General features: G+C 42.5%; 2 protein-coding genes across 4 annotated transcripts in view; one reads left to right on the top strand and one right to left on the bottom strand.

Annotated features, from left to right (window-relative positions):
* The first annotated feature begins 120 nt into the window (after positions 1-120).
* On the top strand, positions 121-11,805 carry DDIAS (DNA damage induced apoptosis suppressor). Of its 3 annotated transcripts, XM_030268923.4 has the most exons (6): positions 456-604; positions 2,397-2,523; positions 3,275-3,436; positions 4,531-4,648; positions 5,324-5,424; positions 6,426-6,563. In XM_030268923.4, the coding sequence occupies exons 1-5, from the start codon at positions 457-459 to the stop codon at positions 5,378-5,380; spliced, it is 612 nt and encodes a 203-aa protein (XP_030124783.4). In that variant the 5' UTR covers position 456; the 3' UTR covers positions 5,381-5,424; positions 6,426-6,563. The 3 variants fall into 3 exon arrangements, with proteins under 3 accessions (XP_072782891.1, XP_030124783.4, XP_030124754.4); XM_072926790.1 differs by lacking the exons at positions 456-604; positions 5,324-5,424 and adding an exon at positions 121-449 and having other exon boundaries at positions 6,426-11,805; XM_030268894.4 differs by lacking the exon at positions 5,324-5,424 and having other exon boundaries at positions 6,426-11,805.
* Positions 11,806-13,371: 1,566 nt separating this feature from the next.
* The window catches only part of RAB30 (RAB30, member RAS oncogene family), a 48,460-nt gene continuing 35,383 nt past the window's right edge, over positions 13,372-26,448 (bottom strand). The window contains exons 4-5 of the mRNA XM_002187720.6: positions 23,801-23,984; positions 13,372-21,880 (exon numbers count right to left, since the gene is read on the bottom strand). Of these exons, the coding sequence (XP_002187756.1) occupies positions 21,630-21,880; positions 23,801-23,984 (435 nt within the window). The 3' untranslated portion in view covers positions 13,372-21,629. The remainder of the gene's footprint in view (positions 21,881-23,800; positions 23,985-26,448) is intronic.

Below are 26,448 nucleotides of genomic sequence, written 5' to 3'. Positions count from 1 at the left end.
TGAGCCGCCCGTCTCGGCTCTCCACATCGTGCGGGGGTGCGACGTTCTCGCTTTGTGATTGGGCGACAGAAGCCGCTCTCCCCTCGGAGCGCGTCGCGATTGGCTGAGAGCCGCCTCGCCCCGCCCCCGTCGAGACCCCGCCGCAGCCGGACTTCCGCCCTTCCGCTCTGCCCTCAGCCCCCGGGAGCGCCGAGCCCTGCTGCACCCCCGGCCCGGCCCGGGCGAGCCGAACCGGACCCGCCGCTCGCTGTCGGCCTCGGGGAGGCTGCGGGGTGCAAACGGGAGCGAGAGGTGTTAGCGACCCGTGCTTTGGTTTTCCTCAGGGACAGAGCGAGGCGGCGGGATCACCAGGGGGCACCCGGAGCCGCGCTGGGAGCTGCGCCCTGAGGGCAGCGAGCGCGGCAGGAGCAGCTGGAGGGCGGCTCTGGGATTCCCCCGCCGGCGCTGAGGTTTGGGATGTTTGGTTTGTTACAAAAAGTCCAAGTGAAACAGATCTATTCCTGCCGACCTCTTTCAGTCTGCGCCCCGGTAGCGAGTTCTGTGTTTCTTCGAAAGGGAAATAGAGGTGGAGATCTTGAGGCTGTTTGCTCTGGACGGAACCTGTGTGAGCACTTACACGCTGTGCTGCTTTATCCCCGTATTGCAATTCAATACTTGCGGTGTTCTCTGTTTTCTGCAGTGTGCATTTCTGGGTTTTTTTTTTGTTTGTTTCAGTTGTGTGTTTTTTAATGTCTCGTAAAAGTGCAGGTAACAAAAACTATGTAAACTTTGTTTCTAGAGTTCTGAGTTGAAAACAGGTGGGAATGAAGGACCTGCTAGCTTCTCCAATCCCACCTTTTTGGCCAATAAAAATATCAGATTTTACTTTATCACTCGTTTTCTACATATTGATGTGTTTTCTATGTGCTTTTTACTGTTACCTTGTACTAAAACAAAATCTTTGTAACTAAAACAAAATAGTTTCCTTTTGGTAAGGGTTGAAGGTATATTGACCATTCAATATATTGAGTCAAATTAGTTTCTATAATTTGTATGTTCTGAAGAGATGTTTTTTACTATTTTGTTTGGCCTGCTATTACAGCTTTTCCCTTTCCCTACCTCCATTTCCAGGTGTAGGGAATACTGGGATTCTTTTCTTTTCTTTTTTTTTTTTTTTGTTTTTTTTTTCATCTGAACTACTCAGAGCAATAAGTTTAGTCACTCACATTTTTCTAGTACTCAGTGTTACAGATCTTGTTTTTACCAGGATGCTGAGAAAGATGTTCCAAAGGGCAAAGGAACAGCCTGAAAGTTTAACCTTCTGGTGGCAAAATATGAACAAAAGATCGTTGTTGATTATAGAATGTGGGGTATTTTTAACCTGTAAAAGCCATACTTGAGGCTCCTCTATCTCTTTGGTCTTTTGCCTCTCAGAGAGAGTTTTGGGATGAAGATGTGGAATTCCCTTCCTATTCTGCAGTTTATATGAAAGACAGATTTATATTTAGCTACAGCTAAAGATAAAAGAGCTATTGCAAATGCAGACTTTTAAGGAGTTATTTGATTCAGCTGTAGAGAACAGTTTGGTCATTTCAGTTGGAATTCTGTGATCTGAGGCATTGGATGAGGCTCCAAGTGGCTTGGTCTAGTAGAAGGTGTCTCTGCCCATGGCACTGGGGCTGGAACTAGGTGATGTTTAAGGTCCCTTCAAACCCAAACCATGCCAGGACTCTATGATTGTTATCTACATTTTTTTAACATGTGGTGAAAATAAAAGTTGTCTGAAATAGGGGAAGTTTCCTAAAGCTTGATGTTTTGGGCAGTATAGTGTAATAAAGCCAAAATAAATCTGCAGGAAAGTAATACTGAGTAAAAATAAATTAATTCCTATTTATTTAAATGCTTAGTTAATAATTTATTTGTCAAATCTTACAGCCTCTGTTGACCAGGAGCTGCTGTTTTAGCTCTAAGAGCATGATCTAGGAACAAATATAGTTGCTGTTGTGTGCCTTTTTCAAGGTTTTCTGAGTAACCTCTCCAAGTCATGGGTGTTGAAACATTTGCAGAATTACAAGTTCAGTGTTTAACCCCATGTTGTGACTTCACTGTAAATTAAGGAATAGAATTAAAAAGCTATTTACTGCAGTGCTGTGCCCAAGAATAATTCTAAGATCCCTAAATGCAAGTGAGAATTGGCATAATCTGTGTGCAATGGTGTGCAAATGCCATGAACAGTTACTTCATATTGCATAACTTTATCCTTTTTAAATTTTTTTTTAATATTTAATTTAAAGAATTTCTAAAGACTATAACTTCCTGAACACTGCTGTTCAAAATGTTAAAATAACCCAACTGAAAGCAGTTAATATTAACATCTCATGAGAACTCTTCTAACCATTTCAACTTACTTGTTTCAGGTGATGCTGAGCCCATGAATAGTGTGCAGGGACTCTTGGCTGCCTCTGTGATTTCCATCCAGAATTCCTGCTTCACCTATCCTGCCTGTCAAAACTGCTTTTCTAGGCTGATACTGGATTCCAGGAGGTATGTCCTGTTTTGGGGATCATGTACTGATTTCCTTTAACTTGGGGATCTCTGTTAGCTGAACACTCAACAAAGTGGTGAAAATCCAGCCCCTCCAGATCAAACCCTGATTTTATTTTTTCATTTCATTCTACATGTGCAGTGCACCTGGTAGTCCTGTATGACTCTTCACTGAGTGCATGTCCAGAAAGGGATGAGCTTTCTTTTTTAATTGCAGCGTGGGTGAAATCTCTGACACAGAGAAGAACAGTAAATCAATGAATGTCAGTGCTAAATGGAAGGAGCTGACTTTGTAAAACAAGGATATCTGTTGTTTCAAATGCTGAAGTACAAGATAACAGTGCTGTTTCCTAATTATTTTTTAAACCTATGTATTTATGCTCAATCTGCAGGAGGAAAAATCCCAAACCAGAATGAAATGTGAGAAAAATGAGTGCAGGAAATCCAAAATTGCACCCCAACAGTCTCTCAAAACCTGCTGTCCCTTCAATTTCACAACAGGCTAGCATTTAATAAATCACTAAAAGAAACCAGAGGCATTCTGTCATAATACACACATCTTGCTCTGAGCCTTTGGTAAGATTAATGCCTCAAGAAGTAAAGAATAAGAAAATAATCTTACAGTTTTGTATGGAATATTTGATACAGTATAGTAGTAATATTTACGGCTGCAGATAAATTCTTACCTCAGCAGTGATTAACACAAGTTCAGCTATTCAATCTTTTTTATCCATTTACTGTCTTTTGTCAGGTTCAGCTGTCTAAAGTGTGGCTGCACAGGTGAAGCTAAAGATGCAAGCTACAGATATAGATTGTCCCTAAAGATTGCTGACACTAATGATTTGTTTGACATCACTGTTTTTGGAAGTTGCTTAGATCCATTCTTTGGGGTCACCGCAGAGAATCTGCAGAGGTAAGGAATAGATTGTCTGACCATATAGCTGCTGCTATTTATTCAGCCTAAAAAAACTCCAATGAGCCTAGGTGGTGGGAAGATGAGTAGGAAGTAACTGCTACAGTGCTTCCTTCCAGCATTTCCTTGGTTCCCATTATGTTGAGAAAGTGTGGAAGTCTGTTTCTTCCTGAAATCTTGATGTTTTGAGATGGGTTACTTCTAGGTAGTAGAAGAAATCCTCCACTTGTCTGTTCAAGACAGCAACTACCTGTTAAGTAAGCCTCACTGCTTGGTTGGTTTGGCCTCTTCCTTGTGTCCTTTCTCCTTTTTTTGAGATGATCAAATTTCCTTTGTTTAAGTAAGTTGGCTTTTCCAGATAGAGCCTCTGGCTGTTCTTTTTTAACAGTTTGAATGCACCTTGTGACTATTTGGCAGTATGACCAAATTTTCCTGAAGAAAGAAGGGATTTCTAAGAAAGTCTGTTAGTCCTCAGAGCCTGACCACCCACGTGATAGGCTTCAGGTTTTCTGAAATGTGAAAGTGCTGGGATGGGATAGTCAGATTAATTCCCTGCTTCTTTCTCTAGTCTGTTATTTTCTCAATGCCTTGTGTTATCACTGGCTCAAAGATGAATTATTTGTTATGGCATATTAGCAGCATTAATAACATGCTTGTGACAGGCATTCTGCCCTACACTGCTGTACTGCTGTCATCTGTGAAAAGCAGTTATTTCCATGTCTTACATGGATACTATCATGCTGTAAAGGCTGGGCAGGAAGGATGTGTAAGGAATAGCAGCATCTTGACCAGCATTGCACGGTCCCTGTGTTGGCAGAAAAATCACAACCACGTGGGGAGCACCTGAAAGTGGTGTGTGTATTGAACTTGTTCAGAGTGGTTGTTTTGTTTACTTTATCTCACTAACAAGTTAGATGAACTAAAGAATTTAATTTATAGGTTAATGGTTTTCCTGTTTTCATTCTGAGTTTAGTTGAAGCTAGCACAAAATCTTTACCTTAACATGTTTCCTCATTAGCACTATACTACAGCTAAGATGTTATGTAAGGCTTCTTCCTCTGTTGGTCCAATAGTTCTGTGGTTTTTTATCCTAGGTATATTCAAGACTTCAATCAGCTGTCAGGAGAAACAAACACAGAGTCAACTACAAGAGCATTAGTTCAAGCAGTGGAAACCTGTTTCATTGGAAAAAGGTTTATATTTGGAGTGAAGGTAACTTTTAATCCACATTATGGCCTTTTAGTGAGTTTCTGTAGCCAGTTAGGGGTATAGACTGAGTTATCAAACCCTCATGTACAACTTCTTTCTGAGAAAATGTAAGTCTAGGACATGAGAAGGATATTCTGCTTCTTTTCCACAAGACTCCTGTGGTTTTGGGGTTTTTTTGTTGTTTTTTTTTTTTTTTTTGAATGAGTCACATCCAAAAATCATCTTGAATGGCAGTAGTTAGCTTTACAGCTTGTCAGGGTGCTTTTTGGAGAGCCTGAGCAATGCCAGCTCCTGTGCATATCAGTAACAGCTTGGAGCCTGTAAAAAAACCATGTACAGTTGGACCAAGAAACAGACTCTCTTTCCAAGCACTGCCCTACCTTTCCCATGCCGTGTATTCTCATTTCCAGTCTAAAATGTAAGGAGAAGCACATCCCCTTGCACCATTTTAATATTTCTAGATTTAAGAGCATTTTCAAAATGTTGTTAAAGTACAGCTGTTCACTGTCTGCATTGGTGGCTCTTTTAGGTGTTTAACACACTTTGAAATATTAGTTCTTAGCAATATTTCTGTAGGAACAGTCTTCAAGGTTCTCTTCAAGTGGTGCTTATGTGAGTAATTAATATTATGAAATCTGAACTAAATCCTACCTGGCAGGTGTTTTGCCTCTCCCACAGGTTGTATCTGATCTGAGATTTTTCCTGATGTACAGCATCTTAGGTAATGGAAGTTGAAGGACTTATTGGATTCACTTTACTTACCTGGAACCCTTGACCAGGTCTGTGGGCCTGGTGCCTTGACAAATATAACTAATCCTAGATGTCATCAGCCTTGTGGCTGCTCCCGCACACTCAAGAGCTGAACACACATTCAAAGACTTTGTGTAAAGCCCTTGGCTGTAGACATTTCTGTATAGTTGTGCTCAGCTGTGTATACGTCCCAGATAATACTCAGAATCAGCATAACATACTTCTTAAAGACTTACCTAGGAGGGTGTTGTCCTTGGCTAACAGCCTTCAGCCTTAAACCTGGCACAGACTCAGGGAGGAGGAGGGTTGTTGGAGGTAACTATATCTGCTTTTTGGCCTCTCTGGCTTTGCCAGAGCTTGAGGGGTAGATGAGAAAGGGTTTATCCACTTCTTAAAATACAAGCTAATTCCCTCTATTTAATGTCATTTCTCACCTGTAATTTCAGTGTAGAGAGAAGCAGGTTTTATAAAGAATTGCACTTGAAGCTCCTTTGAAACACTGCTCTCTAAAAGAATCTGAGCAGATGAAGGTCATAGCTTATTTCCCTTTCACGGATGTAGTGCACAGAAAGTACCACGCTGGCTTTGGCAGCTGAGCTGCCAAGTCAAGTGTCTGGTACCAGAGTGCTTTGTTTCAAGTGCTGCCCAGTGCCTCCTGGATAAAAGCAAAGCACTGGCCTTAGGCTGCCAGCCATTCACACTGAACTGCACTAGAGGAGGCCCGGAAGCATTCAGTGCCCTAAAGGGAGGAAGAAATATTCTGTAAAGTCCTTTCTCAGAGTTCTTGGTTGTTTTTCCAGCTCCAAAACTCTGTAATTGCAACAACCAAAGAACCTCTCACTGTGATGTCCTTTACAGCCCTTGCCAGGGTTTATTTCCCAGGGAGGGCCTTGTGACAGACTGTTTTGTATTCTCTCCCCTGCAGATCCTGACAAGAAGGGAGATCTAAATTTACTCCTGACTTAAAAGACATGTGTTAATATTTTTTTCTCTAAGTTGGTTGTTTTTTTGTTTTGTTTTCCCCCCTCAGCATTGTGCAAAGGAAGATGGAGGGCGTTCTGCTGCCAGCAGCATCTTGCAGAAGTGTTCCAGAATTAATAGAAGTACGAAAAACCTTGTGGCGTGCCAGATCTTCCCGCCAAGTGCTGCTGTTACTGGCTTTACTGTTATCAGCTACTTAGATCATCTCCTGCAGTCGGCAAAATTCAGGAGCTGTAATAACAGCTCATCTTTACCTGATGCGTCATCAGCTCCCATAGATGAACCTCTCAGTGAGCTCAGCAGCTTGTCTAGCCTGAGCAGGAGCTCCTGTTTTCTTCAGTCTAGTGGCAGGGACAGTTTTTTAGGGTGCTGGCAGCAATCCTTAAGTCTGACTTCATCTGTTGCTTGGGTAACAGCGGAAGACTTTCCCACTCTGGAAGTGGGAAATCTGGTGAGTGAACAGCATGAACAAGAGGAGAAGCCTGTCTCTACAGAATTGGGCAGTGTAAGCCTCAACAATCAAACTCTTTGGGACTCACAGTTTCTGATCTCTTCCATGAAGGAAGGGGATAAAGAGAAGAATAATGAATTAAGTTCACAGCTTAGTCGGACTGATGGTATCTCTGCAACTGATAAATTGGAGAGAGTTTCCTCTTCAAACACCAAATGTTCACATGGAAACAGTTCCAAGTTGTTACAACATCCTTTGAAATCTGAGGTAAAAGACAATTACCCAAAAACTAATAGTAGAAACTATTGTTACACAGAAAAATCCCACAACTCCCTTGTTTGCAAGAGAGATGCCTCAGCTCCTAATCATGTAAATGTAGCTGGAGTGTCTCAGATGGACTCTATATTTTGGGAAGAGCTCCCATTCTCAGAAAGCCTAAATGAATTGTTAGCTAGAATAGAGGATGGCAGGAGTGTTGTAACATCACCCAGCCCTGATGCAGGCAAATTTGTCCATCTTGAAAGTAACAAGTTGGGTGTAAATCTTAACAAATCGTATTCCAAGCAAGCTGTACGTCATTTGCCTGCAGCCAGTGTGTCAGGGAGGCTTTTGCCACCAGCAGGGAATGATAGTTGGGAGACCACAGTGCTTGCTTGTCTTCAGTCAAATGCAAACCCTCCAAGTGATGTCTCACAATACGAGTCTTCCCCTAGTGATTTGTCTTCAACCCTCAAGGAAGGTGGAGCATCCTCTCCAGTTACACCAGAGCCTTCCATTTCTCAGAGCAGATGTGTGCAGCCCAAAGAAGCAAATAATGACAATGCAAATTCATCTTGGTCTTTTATTAGGCTGCATGGAGAAACCTCCTGTTCAAAAAAGAGCAAGACAGCCGCCTGTGTGCATTCTGCATGTGAAAGCTGTTTAGCTTCTTGTGAAAATAAAGAAAATTATTCTACACCAAGCAAAAAAAAGGATCTTACACTCACAGGGGCCGAGGTCTCTGATACACCAACTCCCAACAATGCAAATATATATGAAAGAGAATTAAAACCATTGGCAGAACTGTCAGATAATACCTTTGGAAGTGTTAGTAGGAAAGAGCTGCAGTGGGACAGCATCTTCCGTGAAGGCATCTACAATGCTTCTGCTGATCTCTTTGATGCAAGTGTAAGAGATGTAGCAAAACCTGTGGAATTCTTAAATAAATCATGTAATTCTTTAATACAGGAGGATACTTTGACAGAGAAGGTCACAGCTGAATCAGTGCTTTCTCCTGGAGGTGTTCCTTGTAGCAGTTCAAAACTGAGCTCACGCCTACACAGGTCCCCTCCGGCTTTTAGCAAGCACAGCACACCTGTAACTTACTCCTGGGATTCAGAATGCAGTTCAGTTTGTGCTCAGGACTTTGTTCCTTATTCACAATCTACTCCTATGACAAAACCTCTGCAGAAACTATGGCCTGTTGGGGAAAGAAGCTCTTCTATCACCCTCTTCACCCCTACAAATCCCACTAAAATCCATTCCAAAGGCAAGCGACTCAGGTCTTCCTTTCAGAACACTCTGCTGCAGCAGCTTACCGGCAAGTTAGTGAAACGTGAGAGACCAAGGAACAGGAAGGACAAAGAAAGTGGTAGCTGTGCCTCCCAGAAGTTCCTTAACAGCCAACTGCCTGCCAGCTTGGAGGAGTGGATCCCTCCATCTTCAAACAAAGGTCTGAAACCGACTGCATCTTTAAATTTAAAAACAGTTGGCTGGGCTGCTGACTTGCAATCCACCTGTGGACACACTAGCAGGAACCCTATTTCTGAAAGCAGAAAGAACATTGAAAATTATGAAAATCTCATCCAAAATGAGAGAATAAGCCCTGGGGATAGAGCCAGGATTCTAACAACTCCTTTATCTGCAAGTGTCACCAAGACCTCGTTTTTAAATGATCCCGTCCTGAAAACTTGTTCCCCTTCAGAAGGTGAGAATCACCTCTCAGGTGGAAATTATTCAGGGGTTGTGTTGGAAGGGCCAACTCTTTGGTCTCCTGAGCTGTTTTTCCAAGCACGGACCCCTTTTTCCAAGAAGCCGAAGTACTAGGAAAGATAACGTTTCTATCCTGTGTTCTTTTTAATTTTTTTTTTAACTTTTGGGAAGGATCTGGTGAAAGGAAAGAGCTATTTGAAAGTTAAATTGTTTATACACCTGTCAGCATATGTCTTGCAAAGAGGAGTTGGGTTTATTTTCAGACCTTTGTACCACAGAGATGAGGGAAATTAGAATTTTTAGTTACTATATTTTCTTGAAAATTAATGAGGATGTGCAATAAACACTTTTGTAAATATGTGAGTATTGAATAGATCTCACTTCATAAAGAAGAAGTAGATGAAGTGTTTTAATGATCACTGTTGTCTTTTCATCACAAGAGCAGCCCTGGAATCCATGTCCACTCCAGATTCTTGCCTGATGACTCGGGAGAAGGGCCAAGTTTTTATTGAAGATTTGATGGTGCCTTTTATCTGAGCCCATTGGGATCCAGCAACAGCCTTGAGCTGGGTGAAGGGGGCCATCCTGAGAGCTTGGTAGCAGCTCCCAGTTTTCCTAAAGGCTTTTTCAAGTTAAAGACTGCCAGTGGTAGATTCCTGACAGTTTCTTCCGTCTCCTTGCTTTAAGGTCTTCTGTATCCCAAATCCAAAACAGCTGCATTTAGGATCATTGAACAGAGAAATCTTGGATCTGCTGCTTGTAAGCCAGGTCCTGCAGAAGGATGTGGGAATCTGGTGACACGGAATCTGAGCAGCCTGAAATTGCTGACATTTTGTTGTGAGTGAGTGTTTTAAGGTCCTGGTGTCACCCAAGGGGGTGAAGGGGCTGCACCACAGTTGTAGAACCAGAAACTGACCTAAAAGTACTTGCTATGACTTTCTTCTGAGGTATAAAATAAATATGAACCATTTACATTGTGACTAGTGACAGGGAGGGGTTACTTGGTTCCTTCTCAGCTGCAAGGTGGCTGTTTTTATCTTCCTCATGTTTGAGGCCTTTTATGATTTCTACAGCATCTACTTAAGCCTCCCTCTTAGTTCAGAAGAGTTTTTTAGGAATAAGGACATTTACTGTCACTGCCTTGTTCCTTATCCACGATTTCTAGCATGGATCACCATCACAGAACATAAAGGTAAACTTTTTCAGTTTCTCAGTCTCTAGCCTAACTTCTGCAATGCTTTTAATCAAATGCTTTTCCCTTTGAGGGATGGGAAGGAGAAGGGTTTTGGAATCAAACAAGCTTCTCCTGTGGCTGAGCAGGGTATAAATGAGGTACAGCCTCTCCTGCCAAGGGTGTAGATGTGCTGAGGCTGCAGGCATTTCTGTAGGCTGACCCAAGAAAAAGTTACATGGTTATGCAGCAGGTCTGCACAAGTAAATTCCTTCTACAAAGAAGCTTTTTAAAGTCGGCATTGGTTGGTTTGGTTATGTTTTTTACCTCCTTATTTACAGTTAAATCTAGGCACAGGTTCAAAGACTTGCCTGGCATTGAAAGGACATGGAGCACAGCTCTGCAGATCACTGAAAGACCTTATCTCTTCTTGCTATCCCCAGCAAGACACTCCAGCACACCACGAAAGTTCTGCTGGTATTTAAGGATCCTGCAACAGCAGATGGCAGTGGAAAGAGGCTCAAGATTTCTCCTGACAGGTCCAAGCCTAGAGCTTTGCAGTCCATGAACCCTAGACATAAACAGAAGAAAAAGGATCATCTTATTACAGCAAAGAGAGAGACAGAAAAAATAGCAGGATTAGACATCACAATTTTTAACAATGTTTAATTGATAAGCTGATGATGTTTTTAAACTGAGAGAGGGGAAATTTAGGTTAGATATGCAGAAGAAATCCTTCACCATGAGGGTGGTGAGGCACTGGCAAAGGTTGCCTAGAGAAACTGTGGATGTCCCATCCCTGAAAGCATTCAAGGCCAGGTTGGATGTGGCTCTGAGTAGCCTGGGCTAGTGGAAGGTGTCCCTGCCCATGGCATAGGTTTTGGAACAAGATCTTTAAAGTCCCTTCCAACCCAAAACCATTCTGTGGTTCTGTGACCAAGGTAACCTGTGAGTGGAGTCGCTTGCTGTCACTTGTGGTGCCAGTGACAGCAGAACACGGCAGGGCTCTGCTGTAAAGGACACAGAGCTCCCTATGCAAGGTCTCCTGGCACAGCCAGAGGGACAGGAGATAAGAGCAGAAGTTGTAAGGGCTTTGCAAACTGCTGCTGAGTTGTCCAGCTGAGCTTTAGACCAGCAAATCAGTGCACCAAAACTACATCAGGGCTGCTTCAGTCAGGGTAGGGCAGGGCTCCAGGATGAGGCCAAGTGAAAAGGCCTGGACTTGTGCCTGCATTTACCAAGTGCTGTGCCTATTGAAAAGATTTTATATATTGCAAATAAAATCCAACTTGATGAACTCTTGGGACAAGTGGAAAAGGAGTAAGAAATGTTGCCTGCCTGGAAATTACCAATCTGCATGTATAGCTTATGTAGAAGAATTGAAATGAAAGACTGATATCTAAATCACTGAGCATAGGGAAGGCAATGCAGAAAAGGTTTGAAGACATCATAACACTTGAAACCAGTTTTTTCTACTACAGCACATAATGGGGTAGTGCAGTTACCATTGGCTCTTTAAGCACTCCCTTGTGATGAACTGGACAGATACCCCACTCAATCACCAGGAGTTAGAGCTGATCCAAGTGAGACACCAGAGACTTGATGCAGCTGGCTATGAAACACTGCTAGAGCTTCTACATCATATACCTGACAGCATCTTGACATGAAATGTTTGGTCCAGCATGAGTGACTTTTTTTTCAGCAGACAATTCATCTATATACTGGGGTAAGTGATAGCTTTGGTGCAGGCTGATGTGATTACAATTATAAGCTTGTAAAAAAAGACTAAAGCTCAGCATGTTTAATTCTGAGGGTAATAAAACTCCTGAAAATGCACACTGGGTTTGTGATTGATTCCCTATGCATAGAAATCCATAAATCAAGACCAGATTTTAAATTAGGCAGGACTGTCTGTGCCATACCATTGAAATTAAAGCAGGGCACTCAGATCTCCTGTGCTTTGTGCGAGAGGACTGCATACTGAGTGAGAGCAAAAAGTATGGTTGTGTGACAAGCCCCTGTCAGCAAGATGACATCTTCTGGGCAGAGCTCCCCACATGCTCGGTAGGGAGACTTTGACCATGAGAGGATGGAAGAGAGGTAGAAAAAGCTTTCTTGCTTTGGCTCCTGTAGTCAGTCAGCCTTGCATGTCTTCCCCTGGGCAGCTTGTTCCCTTTTTGCAGGGAGCCTTTGTGTGCTCCTGTTCCTTTTACCCTCAGCAAAGCCTGGCACAAGCTGTACCCTTGCTGCTCCACCTGCTGAACAAGAAGGTTGCACATCCCACTGGTTACATGCTCCTTGCAAGGAAGAGCACTCTTCATCTGCCCCATTCCTTTCCCCTGGAAGAATTTGATCTGTTTTCTCCAGCCTTCACCTCCAAAAGCAATACACTCCAGCCCTCCTCTCTTTCAGTAAATATTCACTTCCCAAGAGGTCTGAGTATCTGAGGGACGTTTCCTTCCCCTCCCTTTGCCTCGTACCTACCTAGAAGCATACAGAATTTTCCCTATCCAAAAACCTCTCTGTTCTCACTGACTCAAATTGCCAGCTTCCTGGGGAAGGAAGAGCAGATGGTCCAGCCCTCTTGTCAGACACTTACTGAGGAAGGAGCTTCAAGGACAGTGGAAAAGGCAATAAAAGACACATGGTGTCTTCAAGCTCCACAGCTCATTTCTCAGTGTTAGCAGGAGTCATCTTTGATGTGGGGCACAGCACAGGGGAGGAAACCTGATCCCAAGAAGAAGTCAGAACATAAACTGAAATGTATTTACCAAAAGACAAAAGGCTTAAAATGGGAGATCTTGTCCAAAAGGATTTTAGGCCTTGAGGAAGGCAGGTCACTGCGACACTCCAGTGGAGTTCAGTGGAGGATGAAAACAGCAAGTTGAAGGCTGAACAAAAGGAATGGCATTAAAAGAAGCCAAAAAATGACTAGGTCAAAGCATAAAAGACAACCAAAGCATCCAAACATCATCCAACATTTATCCTACACAAATCCAGCAGCCTGCATCTTGCGGCAGGTTAAACAAGAGTTTAACCTGCCACAGGTTTGCATGGTCAGTGAGTGGATGGTGCCTCTGTGAAAGGCCACCCTCTAGTGCCTGAGGATGGCATTTCTTTGGCATTTCAAATCTTTATAATATCTCCTATTTTGAGTATTTTTTTTCTCTTGACCTGCAAAGGGACCTTGCTCCCATGGGCAGCAGTTCTACATCTGCTCTTCTTGTGAAGTCTCAGTGCTGCAAGAGCCTCAGTATGCTCAGCCCAAGCAGAAAATCCTCAGTAGCCATTCATTTGCTGGTCTAATGTCAAATTATGTCAATTGAATGCTTTGTATTTGAGGCAATTTTGCTTTGTAGTCCAAATCACAAACCAAACAAATCAAACACTTTAGACACCAAGTGGAAAGGATTAAACATTTATTTACATACAGATACACATGTAAGCAATTTCTAAGTATAAAAAGGACATTACAAATAAATGTGAAGCATCATACATTCATCATCCTGGTCATCCAAAACACATTCCTTTCTCAAGCCCACTGTACCACACTTGACCACAAGAACTGAAAGAAGAGACAAGCCAAATGCTTCTGACAGTGAATGAGTCACATTTTGGTGATTTGCTAACACCTATACCCTCCCCAAAGACAGCACTACCCCACCAACGAGATCAATTGTCTGACCAGCTGTAGTGCATTTTCTCCACTGAAATGGTTGTGCTTGATCAACAAAAACCACATTCTCTCCTCATCCTTCTGGCCAAATGTTTAGGAATGAGGGCTCTTGCTAAAATTCTGTACATTGTGCTAAATTCACAATTGTCGGGGAAAAGACAGAGGACCTTTGTGGGAAAAACTCCAACACTGAAAATTCCTTTAATGCTGTGAATTCCCTGGCAAGGAAACCACAAAAAAAATGCTGCTGTTAGTGCTTAAGCAGATTTTTAAACTACAGTTCAAACTATAGTTGATGGTGTAATATATACTTTGTTCATGCTGTAAAAGAAATTACGTGTTTCAATGTTGATTTGATATAATCAAAGCTGAGGGTAATTCAGGTTTTCTCCTGAGGAAAGGAAGATGCCTTTGTAGCATCTCTAAAAATTATCATAGCTTTCAGGAAAGAGGAAATGTTTTAGATTCAAAAGTCTTAAGGTAATGCAGAGCATGACAAACTTGTCAGTTAGATAACATTACAAAGGGAAACAAGCCAGTAAACATAAAATTAAAATGCCTACTCAAAGTATTAATGAATTCAAATGAGAACGGGGTGAGTCTTTCTGTATAGATCAAAAGCAGTTTGAAAAAAATCTCATGATCTGCAAATTCACAGAACAGCCAAATATGTGCAGCAGAACAGAGTGAAGTGGAAATAAAAGGGTAGAAAGAGCCTTGTCCCACATTGACAGCTGAGTGACTACAGCTGCTCCAATCTCAGGGTTTGGGGTTTTTTTTTTCCTTTTGTAAACAGCTGTGGAGAATAAAATGGATGTGACATATCTGCAGTGCATCTTATTATGCTAAAAACTATGGCATATTTTAAACTACTTCCCTAATATCCAGAGATATACTTGTCACTCCCAATCAGCATAGTAACAAGCACTGGGCTTGCTCCATACTCTCATTAGAGGGCCTTCTCTCCACTAAAATTTTGGCTTCAGAAGATAGTTTTTCCCCCTTCAGTGCTGGCTGTGGGTGGGGGTGAGTGGTAACCCTTTCTTCCCAACAGTCTGTCAGAACTGAGGCAATGGCACTGCCTGAAATCATAGCAGCTCTCCCCACCAGAGACCAAGTATTTTATTCCCCCTCTATTAAAAAATAAAACTGGCATTTCCTCTCCTCTGCTTGCCCTTCTGTAAAGACTCAGCTGCTGGGACACTGCAGGACACTGCATTTACGAAAGCTCAGTGGCAATGATGCAACCCCAGCCCCCAGAGACATTCACAGCACCCCACCTCCCAGTGACAGCTCCTCCTCCACACCACCCCAAGTCTCACTGGATGGAGAGCAGCACCCACCTACTCACTAGAAAGCAACTCATTTGCACCAAACTCCCATAAATTCTTAATGTCTGAATCTTTTTTATTTGTCCTGTAAAAAGGGAAATATTCCTTACAGGGTGTCCTGGCTGGACGGGGCTTATTGAATTATTAACTTTATGTCCATAGTAAAAAGCTTGAGGTGGCACAGAAAATGAGTCTCTGCTGCTCTTCTTTTCAGCTGAGGCAGGGGTCAGATCTAGTGTTTCATGCAATCACACCATCCCTCCACAGTGCTTGAGGCATGAGCAGTAATTAGAGAAGAGCAGACTCATTGATGAGAGGTACTAGAGGAATCAAGCTATGAGAAGTGCCAAGGTTTGCATTCGTGTGACACCAGACACTCCAGAGCCCTTGACTGCTGCCCATGAAAGCCTAAGACTACTTTTAACATCCCCTCTGCCCCAGGGAACTGCACAGCATGACTGACACAGGTTTTGGCCATATCATTTTTTGCCTGAGGACCAGGCATTCAGAAGATGCTCACCAGGGACACCACCACTGTGTACTCACAAGTGTGCGTGTCCTTGAGAATGTTATCCCAAGATAAGCATAAGTGGAAAAAGCAAAGGTGCAAATGTAAAACTGGCTTGTGTTTTTGAATAATACTGTAGCACTAACCAGAGCTCTAATTATCTTCTGAGCTTATTGGAAAAGGATAACTTGTTCAAAAAATGTGGTCACATCTACCAAGTCCTAATTGCAAGTTATTAATGTGAAAACAGAGACAATCTCCAAGTATTCTAAACCTGGCTTCTGTTCATCCAGACAGATAAGATGAGGTGTTGATCCTGGCTATGCTCTTAAAAGCAGTCTAATTTTTTTACTGACAATATGTACAGCCTAAATTACACTCATTGTCACCCCATTTTCTGCACTGAGTTATCTTCCCCCAATTATCCCATTGACTGCATTTGAAGGAGCAAGCTTTAGAAATGAGGCTTTTTTTCTCGATATGTGCTCCCACTGGGAAAGAAACACACACCTGTAACTCACATGGAATAGTTTTTACTTCTGGTTTAAGTTACAGCTTGTTCACATGAGGGGAAAGGTTGTGATGGCATCCATGAGTGACAACAGCTGGTGATCTATCCCAGCTGGATATGGTTCAGTACATCAAGGGCAGCTTTGGGTCAGGTGAGTGAGGTGGTGATTAGGGAGGTAAGTCAGAGAAGGCAGCATGCTGCTTTGGGAGCCCTGCATCATGCTCAGCATGACTACCCTGCTGTCTGCTTTCCCAGCCAAGACAAATCCTCAACTGAGGCAGATGTGAGGTCAGTAACATTTATGGTACATTTAGCTACAGCTCAAGTGGATGATTGCATCTCAAAGACATCACCAGTTCCAGTTGAGGCTGCTCTGCTTAAGATGCACTGCATGCTTATAAGAAATCAAGCTATTGTTTCACCATTCATCATCATCATAAGACAAGACTATCCTTCAAAATTATGATCCTTGAACAGCAGTTGCAACAATTATCCACAGCAATAAAAGGATAGAACTGATGCCAGGAAAAGAGTGATGTCAAACCCAAAATTTGTTGAGATAACAAAGTTTATGGAAAGAGGAAGAAAATATGTTGGTTTAATAGGGTTTTCACTAGTAGAATGAATTAGAGTATTTCCTTTGGCTCCAGAGAGTTTTCCGGTGAGCCCTAAATGTACAGAGACATTTAGAAAAGGATGGAGAGTTTCCATACTTGCTTACTTGGAATTCACAAAATATCCTCTAGAAACACCTTTTTCTAACTGAATTAACTCAAGAAAGGACTTTTTTGGTAGAGTTGGTAGGAGCCAATCACATAAGAATATTTGGTGCTTTGACACTAAAAGTAAAATAATGCAGAATTTCAGACTAAATTTCAAAGCAAACTTTATGAAAGCCCAGAGCAATCAAAATCAAATCTATAGATGCAATTTTAAAAGAGGACGGGATGGAGAAAATCCTGAACTATGGAGTCATCTCTTTACTTGCATTTTCTACTCCAGAGAGTCATCTTTCCATTGCAGAAATGGCTGTAGCATTCATTTTTGTCTCACAGCCAGAAGAGGGCTTCTGTGACAGTGTCTCCAGCCATTTCTGACCCCAATGGCATCACGGGTTCCCAAAGGGCAGCATATCCTACATGTTTGCTCAGCCTGCTTCAATAGCTGGAGAATTTCACCTATTTTCCAATTGAATTCAGTCTCTGACTGCAGGAATCATGCCAGCTCAACATTTCAGGCTCATTTAAAGACAGTCCTTCATTCTGAAAAGAGAAGACAAGTGGAAAAGCAGCTGAACAAACAGCAGTTCCTTAGGGATAACAAACAAGGCAAAACCCAGTGGATTTAACTCTAATTGTATTCCTTGTCAGCAAAAGCTCTGGAAAGCCTGTTGTCCCATGTGTGTGCACCCACCGTGCTTCTGCATCACTGACTTCGACTTTCCCTCTTTTCAAATCACTGTCTCCTGTGTGAGCCCAGTCTGCTCCTGGCATTACTGATGCAGAAGGAATTCGATAGCCATTAACTGCTCAACCTAGACTAGCAGGAGCCAACTGTTACCAACACAGCATTCTCCAGAAAAACATAAACAGCATCAGCAGGCTGACAGATTTTAGGGGCCGTTTCATGTGTTCTACAGCAAAGAACAAAGTATCTTGCCAGATAATTTGTCATGTGTGGCTTTCATTAAGTAATGATCATAGAGCCATTTAACATTCAGCACAAACAGGTATCTGACTGCAAGCTCAAGCAGCTTACCTGGAGGTCAAATCAAGACTTCAGGGTTCGAGGTAGGAAGAGGCACCCAGCATCCCCTTTCTTTACAGAGCTCATAATTTCACTTTTTCCATATTATTTCTTTGACCTGAAGGCTTTTTTTTAATTTGGGTTTTTTGTCCCCTAGCATTTTCACAGGGGAATTCAAATATGGACAGAAGGGAGTCATGGCTTGCTTCAGCAAACTCTATGTCAACACCCAATGCAAAACTTCACACCCAGCAATCTGAATCACTGAATGTATGGTGGTTTACTCAAGATCAGCCTGACTGAATCAGTGGCTCCCACTGGAAATTGGAGTTTAGACCATCCAGTTTTCAGAGATGCTTCTATTAATCTCTGCTAACAGGCTTGCTAGATTAAGCAAACAGCTGTTGATCATCCAGTACTGGCTTCTGCTTCGACATAATCATTACCCTAAAAATGTCACAAAAGGGTCTCATTACAGGACTACTACAAAAATTAACATTCAGGCAGAAATAAGATTACTCCATGGCTGTGAATATATCACCCTCAAAACGCATTCAAATCCAGCAACCACACTAAAAGCTTGGCTCTTGTGACAGTACAGAACATTCCCAGTCAAATTTGGCCCCATTATATAAATTCTGCAAGGGTTTTGGATACTTTATCCAGCAAGCATCACAAGGGTCTTACTGACAGTTCTCTCAAAAATCTAGCAAGGTGTTTAGTTGGAGAACTGATTATCACATAATTGGGATTTTTTATTTTTCAAGACTCTGCAGTTGATAAACTTCCCTCTTCCAGTTGGGAAGCCTTCAGCAGTGGATCAGACTGCAGAAGAGAAGTCCTCAGTACTACAAGGAAAGTTTGGCTGTATACACTACAGAGATATTCAGAGGTGTACAAAAGTAACTCCAGGAAAGGAGTTACTACAATAAAACACCACTTCTTCAACAAGAGGCGTTTTTGCCAACAGCAGAAAGAGAGGTGAATCTCAAACTACAGCTTTGGTTTATGACTGCATAAGAAGCGTTGCACATACCACCACTGTTTCCTTTCAACTTTATAAGTCTTCACAGAATAACTAATGAAAGGAACCAGTTCACATTTGACTGGACAAGTCAGGTCATTTACTTGAACATCAGCCCAACCACAGCACTCCACCCCACCACAAAAGCACATCACTGTCTGGAGATGGAGTCCTTACACAAAGATCCAGTAGCAATAAAAAGAACAAGCGCTTTGAGGTTGCTAGTAGGCAGCAAGTCTCCAAAATCGTCACCTACAGATTAGGAAAGCACTGGGAAAAGATTTAGGCTTCTAAAAATCTCAAAGTAAGTATCCAAGAAAATAAAGTTAGCAGTTTGACCAGCTCCGTTTTTTCAGTCATGTTCCAGCTCCAGAAGTGATGCAGGGAGCACTTCAAAATGCATTTATAGAGCTACGTGGCAGGGATGAAGAGTACATGCCCAGCTTTGATCTTTTTGGAAAACAGGCTGAGTAACCCATGGGTGTTTTACTGGGCAGTCTCCTTCCTCCTTGATTAAACTGATCAAAGAGCCCTGCCATATTTGTTATCAATTACATGCTGACAGGTCCAGCTTCAGGGACTAAGAGCTGCTACAAATTAAATACACATGGTATTGATTTTTAATAATTGATTTTTGAGTGTTACCTGCCACAGAACACCCTGAGCCCAGCTCTAAAGAACTACCTAAGAGCTGTGCAGAATCAGCTGTCTTGGAGTTGGGTGCTCTTCACAAACTCAAATGAAGCTGCATTTGGTGATTTGGGGGAATGCTCAAGGAAAAAGATACTGCTGTTCAGCACAGATCACATGGTCCAGTACAGCAGAAGCCACCAATCCCACACATTTCCAAATCCTCCGGATTACAACATGAGCAGAGGCTGAAATGGACCAGAGCAGAGGAGCAGATGATGTATCCCCCAACATCTCACACTTACAGAAGCTCTTTGCTAAATGTTACGTAAATGACAAACAAGCTTCATACCACAACTTCTACATCTTTCTTTTACCTCTAGTCATAAAAATGACCTAAAAATAGCAAGAAAATATTAAAAATGGTCATATGACAAACCAATCTCCCCTCTCTCTGACACAGAGTCAACTTCCTGTCACATATCAAAGGCACAACATGATGCAGCCCAAAAAAATCTTTCCAGGAAACAAAAAAAGCATTTCAAAATGCCTCTTTTAATTGCTTTTTTTTTTCAATAAGTACTTACTGGCAGCTTTTTATGTCAATACAAAAGCTCTGTTATAATCTTCAGTAAAAGCCAAATAATATTAAATTGATTAACTCTAAATTGCAGCATATCACAGCCATATAATCGCCAGGAGAGATTTATCCAGATTAGCTAAACTGAACTCAAACTCCTAAAATATAACTGTTTATGTGCGCATTCACTATCTTCTGGTTTCGCTTCCATGCCAATGTGTGAATTTGCAATGCATTGTATAGCACTAGAGGTGGAGTAACATCACAAACTCCAGGGTGCTCCCACTTCAGGGGTTCTGTAGGAAGAAGTTGCCTAAACGGTTACATGTACCAGGTTTGGGATTAAGGGTGCAAAGCATCAGGTAAATAAAATTACTCTACAGCCCTGAACCTAAAAGCTACCCTAGCAGAGACCAGATACCAAGAAGAGAGCTTAAGGAGCACCTTTGAGAGCAGTTCCACAAGGTGAGAGCTGGATGGAGCAGCATGGAAGGACACCACTTGCAACCCATTGCTACTTCCACTTACCATCAAACAAACCCTCTACAAATTTGTACTCGTGCCTTCCAACAAGAGCTGTATCTACAGGCTTTGTTTTTCAGCTGCACACACTGCAGACTGCCAGTTCAGACTGTGCTTCCTTTGAACCCTGGTACGCCATCCATGCACGCACAAGACTTTGGTCATGTCTGGTGCACTTTCGCCAAATCCACCAATCATCTTTCCCAAGGTTAACTTTTTACATCAGGACATGACTAATTAGAGGAGAAATGGTTAATTTATTTATTTATTTTTATTTCTGGAAAGTCTTTTCATCCTTTGTTGGATATCAAAGAAGCATACAGTCCTTTCCCACTATGTTCAGGCCTAGAAAAAGAGGTAATGAGATTTTTTTATTTTTATGAACAGTGCTTATTAGTGTTTTTTCCTACGCAGTCTAAGTTACACATTCAGAAGACAGTAATGTGGTAAGACTACGTTTGGCCTACGGAATATTTGCTGAACTGCTAGCACCAAAGGGAGTGACTGAGCCATATCCATGTCTTCTTCAATCTTGAAAATGCTGCTAAATGTAACTTCTTTGTTTATTCCATGTTCATAAACAGTGCCTGTAGATGAGAGACATAACACTATTTCAAACACCAGAGTCCTCCATGAAGACGCAGGGGCAGACGTTATGTACACGTCCTACGAGCTCGCTCGCTGACAGCCCAGAAGATTGCCAGGGTAGTCCAAAGTCAGCGTTCTTTGTTGCGTTTCTTCTTACTTTCTTTTACTTTAAAAAGGTTCAAACACATTGTTCTGTAAGAGAGATTTTGATCTCTTCAGTATCTTCAAGAAAGGCTGGTCTACTCTCCCACAGAGGGGAACAAAACAGCTCATGTTCTGCATTACATGAAGCACTTGTGCAACTCCTCCTTTTCTGACCTGCTCCACAGACTGCAAGAAAAATTAAATTTAAACCCTGTTGTATTCTGCTACATTGCCATGCAGCTGGAACCATCAGCCTGCCATGCTTCCAGGACTGTAACCTGACTCTGAGTAAGCCAGATGGGTCTGATTGGCAGGAACTCCTTCAAGTAGATAAATCCCAGCATAGAAAAAAAAAAATCCACTTGGCCCATGGCAGAAGGGGCAATCGCATGCCAGCTCTTTAATTAAAATTACAGCAAGTCAAGTAGCTGATACTTTTCCCCTCTCCTGGTAAGGGGGATGAGACATTGTTCACAAGGGTGTTCTGTCGTGCCTCGCTGATCAACCGACAGGCCAAGTCCAGGAAGAGTTTTTCCACATTATCCGATTCTTTTGCTGACGTTTCCAGATAGTACATGTCCTGTGCTTCAGAAAACTCTGCAGCTCTTTGCTGGGAGACTTCCCTCTTATCAGCTAAATCAATCTTATTACCTGCATTGATAAAATATTTTAGAAAATGAGTTAATTTTATTTCAAAACCCAAGAGAAACGGAGGTCTGTAAAGGATAAATAAGAGTTTTTGGTATATATATGGACAGTAGTTTGGATATGTAACTCCTAGTGCTTGCTCTCCCTCTCCAAATAATGTATTCCCTGAAACACCCAAGTCCATTTAATATCAGCTCATGTAATGAAATATGCCTGGGAACATCCAAGCCAGTTTGCTTTAATTTAGCACCAGTGCATCTGTTTGCTGCATTATCAACCAACATTAAAGGATTTCCATGCTAACATCTATTAAAACTTCTCCTGTGCTTGCTCTGAGGAGCACTTAAAATGTCAATTATAGCATATGAGACACTAAATGTGATATTCATCATGTTGTTACAAGCTTTTTAAAAAGCCTGGCATGGAAGGAAGGTTCCCTATTTCAGTATTCCAGTGTAGGATTTGTCTGTGGAGGTTGGAAGAGGAATGCCCTTGCGGGGCATTTGCAGAGTGAGGTGGGGTGAAAAACCAACCCTTTGGTTCAGAGGGATCTGTCCAGCAGAGAGTTGATTAAAGCCTCAAGCCAGCATCTGATATGATTATTCACTATTGCTGGCTGCTCAACTTCAAACATGATGTTTCTGCCATAGATTAATCTTACAACAAATATAACAGACCAGGACCTGCAGTAACAGGCTGCTCTGTCCACAGACTCGGCAGGTTTAGGAGGAGACCTCTCCTGGCCTCATTCCTACCAGCAATTTTACAAGAGCTTGTGGGAGGAAATGTGGTGCCTCCACCAGAAAGCCTTCTCTCATTGCCTTCCCCTCATCCAAGATCTCCTTTCCCAATAAAGCAGTGTCTTGGACCTACTACCTGCACTGAAGTTACCCTTCTAAACAGATTATCACCCAACATAGGTGATTTATGGGTGTCATCATCTTCAAAGGGTGTGTTATGACTAAAATATGATTTATATGTTGTGCTGTGGATGCTAGCAATTAACCTAATGTTCACTGAAAAAATTAATGCACATTTGTTAGTCATTTATTAATTATTTCTGCACAATTTGTACCATACTCATGGAGTATAAGTTTCTTGTATGGAAGCTCTATAAACCCCACAGCTCACTTGAAGTAGCTCTGGGATATGTTAAACTCAAAAGACTTTTTTTCCTTTAAAATACACTTTTAGACACCTCTTACAATGACCTAGATTTTTTTCATTTAAATAGCAAACTATTAAAGGTGACACTGTAGCATGAAACTTCTTAGCTTTTCCCAAGTTATTTTTCCACTGTTCTTTATATATTCTGGACCTTTAAAAGCCAAGTCCCAACTATCAGATGCTGAAAGCAGAGCATGGAAAAGCACTGGTAGGCAAAATAACCTTCCCCTTGCTTGTAGCAGACAGATGGCCTGAGGTCTGTTTTGCCTTGAGTTGAAGCTCTACAGATTAATATAACATTCCAGTGTTTATTTTTAGTCTCCCTAAAATCCATGCAAGAACATCCAGTTTTCCAGCTCTGCCCCACCTGTGAACACTGTGATCCACACAACCGTCATGTCCTGATGTGGTTCCCAGATCCTGACCACTTAAGACAGGACTTATCCCACACCTATGAAGTATAGCAAACTGCAGACCTCACCAGCTCAAGCAGGTCCTCACTTCTTTGTGGACCTGAGCGTGGAGTCACAAGGGGAACTGCTCCATCCTTGGCTCAGTGGTAGCTGCACCACCTACACTTCAGTTCCTTATGGTGGGAAGCATCCCTCTCCACACACAATAGCCTTAGCCCCCAGACAGGACCACCCTGCAAGGGGTGGCATCCTGAACACCACCTGGCGCATCCCGGGGCTATCTGCAGAAGGAATGGTCCAAGCACGGGGCTCCAGGCACGCAGAGCTCGCCCCCTCAGCTTACCCACGAGCACTGTGATGACCTTGTTGCTGGCGTACTGCTCGATCTCGCGCAGCCACTCGGGCAGGCAGCGGAAGGACTCCTCGCAGGTGATGTCATAGGTCAGGATCAGCGCGTTGGCGCTGCGGTAGTAGCTCTGCGTGATGGATCGGAACCGCTCCTGGCCCGCCGTGTCCCAGATCTGCAGCTTTTGCCAGAGCAAGGAAGGGTGGTAAAAGGAAAAAAAATGGTTATTTAATTTACCTTTTTTTTGATAGCAGCACCATTTTGACCTAACAAAATCCCCTTCAGGGTAAAACCAATGCTGGGAAAGCACTTTGCTCCTCTCCCTTTGGCTTCCCCTCCCCCAGCATTGTTTGCTTCTGTTACTGAACTTTTAGATTGAAATGCAAGGCACAAAGTCAGCTGGCACTGCGGCCAGCAGCCCTGGAAGCCGCAGGTCTGTCGGCTGCCATGCAACTTCTAGCATCTCCCTCTGCAGTGGGCACAGCTGCCAGCCTGGAGAGGCCAGAGGGAGGAATAACTTCTAGTTAAGTCAAACAACAGTAGCTTCCATTCCCAAGAAGGAATAAGGATGCCTCTCCTCTAGCTCATGGAACTGGTTGCAGTTATCCAGAGACAATGCAGTGATGGATGAAAAGCACAGGATTGAACAAAGAGCTCAGCTGACGGCTTATCTAAGGTTTGGAACACATTTCCTCTCTACAACTTCAGCTATCTCATCCAGCTGCTCACTGTTTGCCTTCCCAACATGTAGAATTGGCTACATCACAGAATCCCAAAATGGTTTGAGTTGGAAGGGACCATCTAGCTCCATCCCCCCTGCCATGGGCAGGGACACCTTCCAGCAGACCAGGTTGTTCAAAGCCCTGTTGAGCCTGGCCTTGAACACTTCCAGGGATGGGGCATCCACAGCATCTCTGGACAGCCTGCTCCTGTGTCTCACCACCATCAAAGAACTCATGAACATTCGCCAGACCCTCTGGATCCACAAAGACAACCTACATTTCCCAATACAAACTACACTTACACTGGTTTTATATTTTGACTATCTGATAGTTTTTAGTGGGTCATCAAAACCTCAATTCTTCAAAAAGGAAGTCTAAGAAAAACATCCATGATTAACATAATTTCAAGATAAAAGTATTTCTCTGCTTCAGCTTTTATTTTTTTAAAGCACCTCTCCCTGGAATTAAATATGTGGAAGGATGCTTTCCAGCCAAAATCCTGTGTATTTTGGGAAGAAAAAGGTAAAGTATTTGAGATTTTTTCCCATATATTCAGCAGCTTGTACAGAGAAAACCTTATCCTTGCCCAGTTCCAAAGCTGAGCTATGCCAGCCACCCCTTATAAATATGTTACTTTGAAATGAGAGCTCCCAGTAGCAGCTTTTAGATGTGGGGTACAATTTTGAAAAAAAAAAACAAAAAAAAACCCAAAAAAAAACCCCAACAACAACACTTTTCTTGCAGAGAAAGTAATTGTGGCTGGCCCACAACCTCTGGGCACCTTTGTGCTTTCATCTCTTAGCATAGTTGTACTTAAATGGCTGAACCTCGTGTCTGTAAAGTGACACACAAAACCATAAGTGAAATGACTTGCACATGAAAACCAAATAATGAATGAGTCCTTGTTAAAACAAACCAGCCTCCAAACTCGGGCAGATGGAAAGATACAGATAATTCTGTTGTTATTCAGCTGTTTCCCAGGAAAAACATTTAATCACTGTCTACTGGCTAACTCCAGCTTATATATATTCTGCCTTTATTGAGAAGCTCTCTAAATTGATAACAATTTGATGTGAATATGTTCTTCCACTGCTTTAATCTAATGAACACTGAAAGCAGAAGAGATGTGGGATGTGGGGAGAGCAGACATGAGTCTACCTGTGAGGTGGGTGCAGAAGGCAGGGAAGAGCCCCCTGTCTCACAGCCACTAATAAACTCTTTCTGCACCCAAAATGCACATCTCCCAGTTTCCCTCACTGGTCATTTCTGTCAAAATATTTCACAGCAACAGTTTTATTTATACAATTTCACCTGCCTCCCCACCCACCCCACCAGCAACCAAAGGACAATGCCTGACTCAGCCTGCAGAAAATCTAGATGTTTGTTTTCCTGGTGTCAGCTGATGCTTCCTGCCCTCTCAATATTTGCACACACATTTAGCTTTCCACCAAGTCTATACAGCGCAACCCTCTGCTCACAGCACTGAGGATGCTTAGCTTTGACCAGCCCATGGTAACTGCTATCTGCTTTGCTTCAATTTGTGGGCCCTCTTGGTACAAGTGCTGCATGTATTTTTGGAGTCTATTGGAAGAAGCCAGGCAGATCAAAATCCCCCACAACTGCACAGTGCTCTCCCAGCTCATTGGGCAGAGAGCTTTGGTAGCTGCTCATATCTGGAAAAGCTTGCATACAGCTTTCATACTAGCAAGGCCCTCTCCACTGACCTTATAATGCTATTTTGAAAGCTGGAAAGTATTTTTCTCCAGAAATCCTTAACTTATTTTCAAATCTGAAAACTCTTTTGGTAAACAGCTCTGCTCACTCATTCTGGATCCCAGCAGACATGCAGGGGACGCTGCCCAGCACAGAGGCAAGAGAGTCATGGCTTGGGTACTGCTAAATGGCTAACAGCCAGAGAGCTCT

This window comes from Taeniopygia guttata, chromosome 1, assembly GCF_048771995.1.
Source record: "Taeniopygia guttata chromosome 1, bTaeGut7.mat, whole genome shotgun sequence".
Classification (NCBI taxonomy): Eukaryota; Metazoa; Chordata; class Aves; order Passeriformes; family Estrildidae; genus Taeniopygia; species Taeniopygia guttata.
Note: the sequence above shows the minus strand (reverse complement) of the source record. Positions and strands in the feature narration are given on the sequence as shown.

Excerpts from the sequence above, each read along its gene's own strand:
- DDIAS (XM_030268894.4), top strand. The coding sequence starts at position 457 with ATGTTTGGTTTGTTACAAAAAGTCCAAGTGAAACAGATCTATTCCTGC. Across the intron at positions 2,524-3,274 it reads CTGATACTGGATTCCAGGAG|GTTCAGCTGTCTAAAGTGTG; the intron begins GTATGTCCTGTT and ends GTCTTTTGTCAG. Across the intron at positions 3,437-4,530 it reads ACCGCAGAGAATCTGCAGAG|GTATATTCAAGACTTCAATC; the intron begins GTAAGGAATAGA and ends TTTTTATCCTAG.